At 47.4% G+C, this 13,290-nt stretch overlaps 1 protein-coding gene across 1 annotated transcript in view; it reads left to right on the top strand.

Moving 5' to 3' along the window:
* Positions 1-1,208: 1,208 nt before the first annotated feature.
* Positions 1,209-13,290, top strand: part of dyrk2 (dual-specificity tyrosine-(Y)-phosphorylation regulated kinase 2) — a 26,498-nt gene continuing 14,416 nt past the window's right edge. The window contains exons 1-2 of the mRNA XM_038986353.1: positions 1,209-1,613; positions 2,352-2,482. Of these exons, the coding sequence (XP_038842281.1) occupies positions 1,574-1,613; positions 2,352-2,482 (171 nt within the window). The 5' untranslated portion in view covers positions 1,209-1,573. The remainder of the gene's footprint in view (positions 1,614-2,351; positions 2,483-13,290) is intronic.

Here is a 13,290-nt window from a genome sequence, read left to right as displayed (position 1 = left end):
AACCAATGACAGACAGGTCAGTATCAGTACCAACCAATGACAGACAGGTCAGTATCAGTACCAACCAATGACAGACAGGTCAGTATCAGTACCAACCAATGACAGACAGGTCAGTATCAGTACCAACCAATGACAGACAGGTCAGTATCAGTACCAACCAATGACAGACAGGTCAGTATCAGTACCAACCAATGACAGACAGGTCAGTATCAGTACCAACCAATAGAAGACAGGTCAGTATCAGTACCAACCAATGACAGACAGGTCAGTATCAGTACCAACCAATGACAGACAGGTCGGTATCAGTACCAACCAATGACAAACAGGTCAGTATCAGTACCAACCAATGACAGACAGGTCAGTATCAGTACCAACCAATGACAGACAGGTCAGTATCAGTACCAACCAATAAAAGGGATAGTTGTAGTCCTGTGAGAACGAATAACACAACGGTTTAGTAAAGTTGACGAACTAAATGTGTAAATCCAAAATGTCATGAATCTGTAACAGATGAAACACAGTTGTACCCCTTTGCAGTCTGAAACAGCTGCAACTCAAACAGTAATGAGAGAGTCTGCGTACTAAAAGCTCACTGTTGAAATAATGTACAATAGGGATTTCAGTTGCTGTTGTCTAAAGAGAATGCATGTTGAAGTCCCATAGTGTGTTTCCTGGAGGTCTCATTATGGGCTTGTGTATGTTAGACACATACTGGTTCAGCGGGGCACCAACGTGGGGCACCACAGTGCGGTAGAGTATCGTATGTAGATAGGGCTATACAGACTATTCTGACGTGCAAACCGATGTTTAATTTCAGAATTAGAAAAGATTGTGGTTAGGGGGGGGGGGGTCAAGTGTTTGGTTAAGGTTTAGGGTTAAGGTAAAGTTCTGTTTTAGGTTTTGGATAGTTGCAAGTCAGAAAAGTTCGTATAGCTCTTCCTATCACGTTGTACTAATTAATGGGGTGGTTGGGTTTGGGTTAGTGATCGCCAAGTGGCCAAGAGGACTTCCCTGATGAAGGATGTCTGTCGGTTCCCGCTGGAACATAGACTGGTGGTGCGTCGCCAGCTTAGCAACGGAACCAACCACATCTCACGCTCATTAGTGAGAGAGAGAGAGAGAGAGAGAGAGAGAGAGAGAGCGAGGTGGATGAGTGCAAGGACGATAGATAAGGAGAAGGCGACACCCAAACTTGTTGACCGACTTTGTATTTACTGTGTATGTGAGAGAGAATGATGCCGCTCCTGCTGCATCTAACGTTCGAATGTTGCTGGTGTTGAAAAGAAAAAACACGGAGTTTTTGTTGTTGTATTGCTCTACGGTAGCCTAGCGTTGGATATTTTTTTTGTATCTATAGGTTCGTGTTTTTGGGTTGCATTTCCAAGCGATGGTGGCAGCAGAAGCAACATTTCAGCTGGTGTTTATGGAAGACTTCCCAGTTTTGCAGAGTTGCACGTTGCGAATGCAAGACTGGATGTAGCTGATTGGAGTAGCGAAATTGGTGATCACACAGCCGAGTGGGAGGAGGGGAGATTCTGAAGTGGGTTTTTCTGTGTGTGACTCTCCAGCGGCCATGTTATCCAAGAAGCCGTACGCTGCCGTCTACCCAACTGGTAAGGAACAACAATATGGAGCCGAACGGGCTAAACAATACGGTTAAACTCACTTTGATCGCCGGCGGAATATTGTTGATGGATTTTATGCCTTTTTGTCGGGTCCTTTGTAACAAGTTTATTACACGTTTACGCCGAGTCTTGCTTCGGGTTTCCCTGGTCTGTTGACGAGGGGGTAGCCTTTGCTAAAATAGTGTATCCCTGCTCTATGTTTTGAGCAGTTAATGGCGATACATTCGGGGATTGTTTTTCTTCTCTAAAGCCTGAAGTGGGCTGTTTGAAAAACCAAAGTCAAATGCTGGTGTGTTATTTATCCCATATGACAGTATGTGTGTCAGAGAGAACACAGGTTTATTTCTGCAAGCACGACGGAATCATATGCCCACTGGTTTCTGTGACTGGTTGGCTGTGTTGTTTTTTACGATCTCTATATGCTACACGACTATGGGGCGCAAAAGGATCTACAACCAGGGTAGCCTACATTCTGGCGGTCATCATCTGTTGTTCCAAGCACAAATAATGTGGAATTAGGCTTCCTGTTTTCCGAAGCCATTGTCGCAAAGAAGGATTTACACCTAAAATGACCCCCAAATGCCTGCTTAAATGACTATCCTTAAAAGGGATTAAGGCAGAGTCCATAGCCTACTTTATAGCCTAATAACTCTGAGGTGGCCTATGTGGGTAAATAGACCCATTCAGATTAACCTAATTTCGTGTGTCATTTTGTACGATCTGCAGGCAAAGGGGGTGAGATCTGCCAGCTACAGTCTTCCCCCGGAATCGGAGTCGGGGGTCCCCGGGTCGGAGCAACGACAGACCCGCAATCGCCCGTCACACTACCACCCCTCAGGAATATCAAGTCGCTCACGGTACGTAGCCTACGGAGCCCTGCTTGCTTGTGGGTTGACTGTGGACTAAACATCGGGCTCTTCTGCCTATTGCAATGGATACAGTAGTTTAATTTAAACAGTGCATCGCTTACCTATAGGCTATAGAGACCGTAGACAGGCTTCAGTAAAAACAGGTTTTGTTGCGAGCTGTTGCAGTTGTTGCGAACAGGGAGGGTGGTCGTTACACGGTTGTTACAATGTAGCGCCGCGGTTTGATTTAGATTCAGCTAAACGAAATGCCACCATGTAACAAGTTGTCCTGCCACACTGTCACTTGAGGTGTACATTATAGGGTATAGCACGTGTAGGGTACAGCAGGCAATACATAGATATCAAGCTATATCATGTAATCCTAGATAACACGTACAGTAGTAGCCTATGTCACGTGTGCTTATTGTGTTATTTATGACAGTGGAAGGGGTACACGGTATTCGTTCTTTACGGTGTTGTAACTTTTAAGATGATCGTAGCAGACGGCATAGGCTAGATTTCAAGCTTGGAGCTATAACGTTAGTTAGCCTACTCAGTAATACAGTTGCAACTTGCAAAAACCCAGACACCATATTTAGGATTTTTGTTGATGTTGTGCATGTCTACAGCGGTGTTGAGTTGACAGTTAGTTAAGATGTTAGCATGTTGTCAGACTGGTATAAAATGTGAGGCCACACGATAAGAGTCTTGTCTCGAAGCCAGGGCCAGTGTATTGTGTATTGTGTGTTGTTGTGTGTGGGGGGGGATGGGTAGCGGTAACGAACCCTTCCTTCCTGCTCGGGTTGGAACGCACATGGATTCGGAAATCGAAGGTTCAGATTTAATATGAGTTTGCATGCTGTCGAAAAAGATGCCGTTTTATTTATTGTTACGATAGTCACGTTGACAGAGATACTCAGGTAGCAGAGGCTATGTGTCTTGGGAGGTTGACACAACTCTTACTGTTGTACAGTGTAGCTACGGTAGTCAACTGATTTAGCCTACCGGATGTCTGCACATGATTTCAGACAGGTATGTCTTTATTTTATCAATCGAGACTATAAGGGACATATGTTGGGGGGTGTAAACATGAACCAAATGTAAACATGAAATGATATTGTAATGTTTTAATACTGGTGGATAGTTAGTCCAGCAGGATCTATAAGCGTGTCCTGAAGTAATGGAGGATTTGGACTCTAGCTAAATGAAGGAGGAGCCTCCATTGCTTTATTTAGCCCTTCCTTCAAATAGCTATAAATATAGACTCAGCCAGAAGGACTAGCTCAGCAGCTCAGCAGCTTTCTCCTGACAGAGGATTTTATTGGGCCTTGTGTTTTATCTTGAACTATGATTTACGGAAAATAAAACCTGTCCAGGAAGTTCACCAGTCTCTGTGCTGAGAGGAACAGACATATTTCTCACCAGTCTCTGTGCTGAGAGGAACAGACATATTTCTCACCAGTCTCTGTGCTGAGAGGAACAGACATATTTCTCACCAGTCTCTGTGCTGAGAGGAACAGACATATTTCTCACCAGTCTCTGTGCTGTGAGGAACAGACATATTTCTCACCAGTCTCTGTGCTGTGAGGAACAGACATATTTCTCACCAGTCTCTGTGCTGAGAGGAACAGACATATTTCTCACCAGTCTCTGTGCTGTGAGGAACAGACATATTTCTCACCAGTCTCTGTGCTGAGAGGAACAGACATATTTCTCACCAGTCTCTGTGCTGAGAGGAACAGACATATTTCTCACCAGTCTCTGTGCTGTGAGGAACAGACATATTTCTCACCAGTCTCTGTGCTGTGAGGAACAGACATATTTCTCACCAGTCTCTGTGCTGAGAGGAACAGACATATTTCTCACCAGTCTCTGTGCTGTGAGGAACAGACATATTTCTCACCAGTCTCTGTGCTGAGAGGAACAGACATATTTCTCACCAGTCTCTGTCTCTGTGCTGTGAGGAACAGACATATTTCTCACCAGTCTCTGTCTCTGTCCTGAGGGCAGGTATAATCAATGGTCATGTGTGTAACTCCACTGTTCTCTGAGTACTGATACTATTCAATCAGGTTATCTGTTCATTATCAGGTTCAGACAGTGTTAGGTGTAATAACAATGTTGTATCATAAATTCACCATGTCGCTCTCTGATCTACTCAATTATTTACCTCTAGTCATAAAGTCCATAGATTTGAACATAGATCTGACGACTCTGTAAAACTAACTTTCACTGGGAGGGGGGGGGATTGGTGCCCTTCCCAATACAATTGTGAGACAATATAGTCTATCAATCAGTAGTCTAATAAAGAATTATGCAACTTAATGCAGCTACGCTGGTGGTTGGAATCATGTTATAGTAGCTACACTCCCTGTCAGGCCTGTCCTTTGTTCAAGTAGTCCTGGTGTCCATTCAAGTAGCTACGCTCCCTGTCAGGCCTGTCCTTTGTTCAAGTAGTCCTGGTGTCCATTCAAGTAGCTACGCTCCCTGTCAGGCCTGTCCTTTGTTCAAGTAGTCCTGGTGTCCATTCAAGTAGCTACGCTCCCTGTCAGGCCTGTCCTTTGTTCAAGTAGTCCTGGTGTCCATTCAAGTAGCTACGCTCCCTGTCAGGCCTGTCCTTTGTTCAAGTAGTCCTGGTGTCCATTCAAGTAGCTACGCTCCCTGTCAGGCCTGTCCTTTGTTCAAGTAGTCCTGGTGTCCATTCAAGTAGCTACGCTCCCTGTCAGGCCTGTCCTTTGTTCAAGTAGTCCTGGTGTCCATTCAAGTAGCTACGCTCCCTGTCAGGCCTGTCCTTTGTTCAAGTAGTCCTGGTGTCCATTCAAGTAGCTACGCTCCCTGTCAGGCCTGTCCTTTGTTCAAGTAGTCCTGGTGCCCATTCAAGTAGCAACGCTCCCTGTCAGGCCTGTCCTTTGTTCAAGTAGTCATGTTGTCCATTCAAGTAGCTACACTCCCTGTCAGGCCTGTCCTTTGTTCAAGTAGTCCTGGTGTCCATTCAAGTAGCTACGCTCCCTGTCAGGCCTGTCCTTTGTTCAAGTAGTCCTGGTGTCCATTCAAGTAGCTACGCTCCCTGTCAGGCCTGTCCTTTGTTCAAGTAGTCCTGGTGTCCATTCAAGTAGCTACGCTCCCTGTCAGGCCTGTCCTTTGTTCAAGTAGTCCTGGTGTCCATTCAAGTAGCTACGCTCCCTGTCAGGCCTGTCCTTTGTTCAAGTAGTCCTGGTGCCCATTCAAGTAGCAACGCTCCCTGTCAGGCCTGTCCTTTGTTCAAGTAGTCATGTTGTCCATTCAAGTAGCTACACTCCCTGTCAGGCCTGTCCTTTGTTCAAGTAGTCATGTTGTCCATTCAAGTAGCTACGCTCCCTGTCAGGCCTGTCCTTTGTTCAAGTAGTCCTGGTGTCCATTCAAGTAGCTACGCTCCCTGTCAGGCCTGTCCTTTGTTCAAGTAGTCCTGGTGTCCATTCAAGTAGCTACGCTCCCTGTCAGGCCTGTCCTTTGTTCAAGTAGTCCTGGTGTCCATTCAAGTAGATACGCTCTCTGTCAGGCCTGTCCTTTGTTCAAGTAGTCCTGGTGTCCATTCAAGTAGCTACGCTCTCTGCCAGGCCTGTCCTTTGTTCAAGTAGTCCTGGTGTCCATTCAAGTAGCTACACTCTCTGTCAGGCCTGTCCTTTGTTCAAGTAGTCCTGGTGTCCATTCAAGTAGCTACGCTCTCTGTCAGGCCTGTCCTTTGTTCAAGTAGTCCTGGTGTCCATTCAAGTAGCTACGCTCTCTGTCAGGCCTGTCCTTTGTTCAAGTAGTCCTGGTGTCCATTCAAGTAGCTACGCTCTCTGTCAGGCCTGTCCTTTGTTCAAGTAGTCCTGGGGTCCATTCAAGTAGCTACGCTCTCTGTGAGGCCTGTCCTTTGTTCAAGTAGTCCTGGTGTCCATTCAAGTAGCTACGCTCTCTGTCAGGCCTGTCCTTTGTTCAAGTAGTGCTGGTGTCCATTCAAGTAGCTACGCTCCCTGTCAGGCCTGTCCTTTGTTCAAGTAGTCCTGGGGTCCATTCCAGGCAGGTCACTGGCAGTAACAGTTGCTCCATGTGTTACAGACAGTCATTGTTCTCCAGAGAGGAGGAGGACAGAGACACAATAAGGTCACATGTTCAGGTGTTATTAGTGGTAGAATTGGCCCATCTAATGCTGTCAAGGTCGCTAGCTCTCTGTCCACTCAGTTCCTGACTGTTTTGTTTCTTCTCCTGTTTGTCCTGAACTGAACTAACCTCATTAGTGTTGACACAAACACATCTGTTTTGGTACCAGAATCTCTTCAATACAGAGAGGTGGTGAAGACATCTGTTCTGGAACCAGAACCTCTGCAATACAGAGAGGTGGTGAAGACATCTGTTCTGGTACCAGAACCTCTGCAATACAGAGAGGTGGTGAAGACATCTGTTCTGGTACCAGAACCTCTGCAATAGAGAGAGGTGGTGAAGACATCTGTTCTGGAACCAGAACCTCTACAATACAGAGAGGTGGTGAAGACATCTGTTCTGGTACCAGAACCTCTGCAATACAGAGAGGTGGTGAAGACATCTGTTCTGGAACCAGAACCTCTACAATACAGAGAGGTGGTGAAGACATCTGTTCTGGAACCAGAACCTCTACAATACAGAGAGGTGGTGAAGACATCTGTTCTGGAACCAGAACCTCTGCAATACAGAGAGGTGGTGAAGACATCTGTTCTGGAACCAGAACCTCTGCAATAGAGAGAGGTGGTGAAGACATCTGTTCTGGTACCAGAACCTCTGCAATAGAGAGAGGTGGTGAAGACATCTGTTCTGGTACCAGAACCTCTGCAATACAGAGAGGTGGTGAAGACATCTGTTCTGGAACCAGAACCTCTGCAATACAGAGAGGTGGTGAAGACATCTGTTCTGGAACCAGAACCTCTACAATACAGAGAGGTGGTGAAGACATCTGTTCTGGTACCAGAACCTCTACAATACAGAGAGGTGGTGAAGACATCTGTTCTGGAACCAGAACCTCTGCAATAGAGAGAGGTGGTGAAGACATCTGTTCTGGTACCAGAACCTCTACAATACAGAGAGGTGGTGAAGACATCTGTTCTGGTACCAGAACCTCTGCAATACAGAGAGGTGGTGAAGACATCTGTTCTGGTACCAGAACCTCTGCAATAGAGAGAGGTGGTGAAGACATCTGTTCTGGAACCAGAACCTCTGCAATACAGAGAGGTGGTGAAGACATCTGTTCTGGAACCAGAACCTCTGCAATAGAGAGAGGTGGTGAAGACATCTGTTCTGGTACCAGAACCTCTGCAATACAGAGAGGTGGTGAAGACATCTGTTCTGGTACCAGAACCTCTGCAATACAGAGAGGTGGTGAAGACATCTGTTCTGGTACCAGAACCTCTGCAATAGAGAGAGGTGGTGAAGACATCTGTTCTGGTACCAGAACCTCTGCAATACAGAGAGGTGGTGAAGACATCTGTTCTGGTACCAGAACCTCTGCAATACAGAGAGGTGGTGAAGACATCTGTTCTGGTACCAGAACCTCTGCAATAGAGAGAGGTGGTGAAGACATCTGTTCTGGTACCAGAACCTCTGCAATACAGAGAGGTGGTGAAGACATCTGTTCTGGTACCAGAACCTCTGCAATAGAGAGAGGTGGTGAAGACATCTGTTCTGGTACCAGAACCTCTGCAATACAGAGAGGTGGTGAAGACATCTGTTCTGGAACCAGAACCTCTGCAATACAGAGAGGTGGTGAAGACATCTGTTCTGGTACCAGAACCTCTGCAATACAGAGAGGTGGTGAAGACATCTGTTCTGGAACCAGAATCTCTGCAATACAGAGAGGTGGTGAAGACATCTGTTCTGGAACCAGAACCTCTGCAATACAGAGAGGTGGTGAAGACATCTGTTCTGGTACCAGAACCTCTGCAATAGAGAGAGGTGGTGAAGCAAAGCCTCTTAGTGGAACACAACGTTGGGAGCAAAACACAGCTCTCCTCCCAAACGGCCCCCTATTCCCTCTCTAGTACCCTACCCGTGACCAAAGCCCATCAGCTCTATATGAGAATAGTGGGCTATTTGAGACGTATTTGCAGTCAGAGATATTCACTCTCTTAGTTGGGACACTGGGGGTGCGTAGGGGTGTGATAAACGACTGTGGTATCCCCGGCCGTCTGCAGAGAGCTGGGTCTGGTTCATCACGCCCCAAACGGACTGAAACAGGGAGGGACTGACTTCTGCTACGGTGTGCTCTACTGAACACGTGTTGTGTGTGTCGTCTGGGCTACAGACCAGTGGTATCCTGTAATCTGCAGCTGTCGTCCTTTCTACCGTGTCCTTGACCTGCCCCCCACCTGTCCACATCATGTCCCTGTTATCCAACCAAGACACAGGACAAGTATTTAAAAAGACAGCATTTAGAACAGCTATTGAGACACACACACACACACACACACACACACACACACACACACACACACACACACACACACACACACACACACACACACACACACACACACACACACACACACACACACACACACACACACACTGTAGATTGTCTCAGAGGCAACAATACACGGCTGATCATTTCACAGACACACTAGTTGAACATGATGTGACTGTGTGTAGATACATATTTTAGTAAGTGTTGTATAAGTATGGTGGAATAACTTTAGTTAACATGGTGGAATAACTCTAGTTGACATGGTGGAATAACTCTAGTTGATGTGGTGGAATAACTCTAGTTGACGTGGTGGAATAACTAGTTGACGTGGTGGAATAACTAGTTGACATGGTGGAATAACTCTGGTTGACATGGTGGAATAACTCTAGTTGACATGGTGGAATAACTCTAGTTGACATGGTGGAATAACTCTAGTTGACATGGTGGAATAACTCTAGTTGACGTGGTGGAATAACTAGTTGACGTGGTGGAATAACTCTAGTTGATGTGGTGGAATAACTCTAGTTGACAAGGTGGAATAACTCTAGTTGACGTGGTGGAATAACTCTAGTTGACATGGTGGAATAACTCTAGTTGACATGGTGGAATAACTCTAGTTGACATGGTGGAATAACTCTCGTTGACATGGTGGAATAACTCTAGGTGACATAGTGGAATAACTCTAGTTGACATGGTGGAATAACTTTAGTTAACATGGTGGAATAACTCTAGTTGACATGGTGGAATAACTCTAGTTGAAATGGTGGAATAACTCTAATTGACATGGTGGAATAACTCTAGTTGACATGGTGGAATAACTCTAGTTGACCTGGTGGAATAACTCTAGTTGACATGGTGGAATAACTAGTTGACATGGTGGAATAACTCTAGTTGACATGGTGGAATAACTCTAGTTGACATGGTGGAATAACTAGTTGACATGGTGGAATAACTCTAGTTGACATGGTGGAATAACTCTAGTTGACATGGTGGAATAACTAGTTGACATGGTGGAATAACTAGTTGACATGGTGAAAGCATTTATAGCTCCCCCACCTCTCAGTCCTGTTCTGTAGTACAGAGACCAGCTGAGACCCACCTCTCAGTCCTGTTCTGTAGTACAGAGACCAGCTGAGACCCACCTCTCAGTCCTGTTCTGTAGTACAGAGACCAGCTGAGACCCACCTCTCAGTCCTGTTCTGTAGTACAGAGACCAGCTGAGACCCACCTCTCAGTCCTGTTCTGTAGTATAGAGACCAGCTGAGACCCACCTCTCAGTCCTGTTCTGTAGTACAGAGACCAGCTGAGACCCACCTCTCAGTCCTGTTCTGTAGTACAGAGACCAGCTGAGACCCACCTCTCAGTCCTGTTCTGTAATACAGAGACCAGCTGAGACCCACCTCTCAGTCCTGTTCTGTAGTACAGAGACCAGCTGAGACCCACCTCTCAGTCCTGTTCTGTAGTACAGAGACCAGCTGAGACCCACCTCTCAGTCCTGTTCTGTAGTACAGAGACCAGCTGAGACCCACCTCTCAGTTCTGTTCTGTAGTACAGAGACCAGCTGAGACCCACCTCTCAGTCCTGTTCTGTAGTACAGAGACCAGCTGAGAACCACCTCTCAGTCCTGTTCTGTAGTACAGAGACCAGCTGAGACCCACCTCTCAGTCCTGTTCTGTAGTACAGAGACCAGCTGAGACCCACCTCTCAGTCCTGTTCTGTAGTACAGAGACCAGTTGAGACCCACCTCTCAGTCCTGTTCTGTAATACAGAGACCAGCTGAGACCCACCTCTCAGTCCTGTTCTGTAGTACAGAGACCAGCTGAGACCCACCTCTCAGTCCTGTTCTGTAGTACAGAGACCAGCTGAGACCCACCTCTCAGTCCTGTTCTGTAATACAGAGACCAGCTGAGACCCACCTCTCAGTCCTGTTCTGTAGTACAGAGACCAGCTGAGACCCACCTCTCAGTCCTGTTCTGTAGTTCAGAGACCAGCTGAGACCCACCTCTCAGTCCTGTTCTGTAATACAGAGACCAGCTGAGACCCACCTCTCAGTCCTGTTCTGTAGTACAGAGACCAGCTGAGACCCACCTCTCAGTCCTGTTCTGTAGTACAGAGACCAGCTGAGACCCACCTCTCAGTCCTGTTCTGTAGTATAGAGACCAGCTGAGACCCACCTCTCAGTCCTGTTCTGTAGTACAGAGACCAGCTGAGACCCACCTCTCAGTCCTGTTCTGTAATACAGAGACCAGCTGAGACCCACCTCTCAGTCCTGTTCTGTAGTACAGAGACCAGCTGAGACCCACCTCTCAGTCCTGTTCTGTAGTTCAGAGACCAGCTGAGACCCACCTCTCAGTCCTGTTCTGTAATACAGAGACCAGCTGAGACCCACCTCTCAGTCCTGTTCTGTAGTACAGAGACCAGCTGAGACCCACCTCTCAGTCCTGTTCTGTAGTACAGAGACCAGCTGAGACCCACCTCTCAGTCCTGTTCTGTAGTATAGAGACCAGCTGAGACCCACCTCTCAGTCCTGTTCTGTAATACAGAGACCAGCTGAGACCCACCTCTCAGTCCTGTTCTGTAATACAGAGACCAGCTGAGACCCACCTCTCAGTCCTGTTCTGTAATACAGAGACCAGCTGAGACCCACCTCTCAGTCCTGTTCTGTAGTACAGAGACCAGCTGAGACCCACCTCTCAGTCCTGTTCTGTAGTACAGAGACCAGCTGAGACCCACCTCTCAGTCCTGTTCTGTAGTATAGAGACCAGCTGAGACCCACCTCTCAGTCCTGTTCTGTAGTACAGAGACCAGCTGAGACCCACCTCTCAGTCCTGTTCTGTAATACAGAGACCAGCTGAGACCCACCTCTCAGTCCTGTTCTGTAGTACAGAGACCAGCTGAGACCCACCTCTCAGTCCTGTTCTGTAGTACAGAGACCAGCTGAGACCCACCTCTCAGTCCTGTTCTGTAGTACAGAGACCAGCTGAGACCCACCTCTCAGTCCTGTTCTGTAATACAGAGACCAGCTGAGACCCACCTCTCAGTCCTGTTCTGTAGTATAGAGACCAGCTGAGACCCACCTCTCAGTCCTGTTCTGTAATACAGAGACCAGCTGAGACCCACCTCTCAGTCCTGTTCTGTAGTACAGAGACCAGCTGAGACCCACCTCTCAGTCCTGTTCTGTAATACAGAGACCAGCTGAGACCCACCTCTCAGTCCTGTTCTGTAATACAGAGACCAGCTGAGACCCACCTCTCAGTCCTGTTCTGTAGTACAGAGACCAGCTGAGACCCACCTCTCAGTCCTGTTCTGTAGTACAGAGACCAGCTGATACCCACCTCTCAGTCCTGTTCTGTAATACAGAGACCAGCTGAGACCCACCTCTCAGTCCTGTTCTGTAGTATAGAGACCAGCTGAGACCCACCTCTCAGTCCTGTTCTGTAGTACAGAGACCAGCTGAGACCCACCTCTCAGTCCTGTTCTGTAATACAGAGACCAGCTGAGACCCACCTCTCAGTCCTGTTCTGTAGTACAGAGACCAGCTGAGACCCACCTCTCAGTCCTGTTCTGTAATACAGAGACCAGCTGAGACCCACCTCTCAGTCCTGTTCTGTAGTACAGAGACCAGCTGAGACCCACCTCTCAGTCCTGTTCTGTAGTACAGAGACCAGCTGAGACCCACCTCTCAGTCCTGTTCTGTAATACAGAGACCAGCTGAGACCCACCTCTCAGTCCTGTTCTGTAGTACAGAGACCAGCTGAGACCCACCTCTCAGTCCTGTTCTGTAGTACAGAGACCAGCTGAGACCCACCTCTCAGTCCTGTTCTGTAATACAGAGACCAGCTGAGACCATACAGGCATCAGGAACAGGGTGATATGCTGAACATTTCAGAAGGGGTCTGGTTTATGACCTTGGTGCTTTAAAAAGACACACAATGTAAGTGCCTTTACATCAAGGACATGCTGGGACTGACTGTCCCCTTAACCAAGAGGACTAGTACCAGCTCTGTCCTGTCTGTGTTCCAGGACAAGGATACCGACTATCCCCTTAACCAAGAGGACTAGTACCAGCTCTGTCCTGTCTGTGTTCCAGGGCAAGGAGACTAACTGTCCCCTTAACCCAGAGGACTAGTACCAGCTCTGTCCTGTCTGTGTTCCAGGGCAAGGAGACTAACTGTCCCCTTAACCCAGAGGACTAGTACCAGCTCTGTCCTGTCTGTGTTCCAGGGCAAGGAGACTGACTGTCCCCTTAACCCAGAGGACTAGTACCAGCTCTGTCCTGTCTATGTTCCAGGGCAAGGAGACTAACTGTCCCCTTAACCCAGAGGACTAGTACCAGCTCTGTCCTGTCTGTGTCCAGAGCAAGGAG

The sequence above is a fragment of the Salvelinus namaycush genome, unplaced genomic scaffold (assembly GCF_016432855.1).
Source record: "Salvelinus namaycush isolate Seneca unplaced genomic scaffold, SaNama_1.0 Scaffold458, whole genome shotgun sequence".
Taxonomy (NCBI): Eukaryota; Metazoa; Chordata; class Actinopteri; order Salmoniformes; family Salmonidae; genus Salvelinus; species Salvelinus namaycush.
Note: the sequence above shows the minus strand (reverse complement) of the source record. Positions and strands in the feature narration are given on the sequence as shown.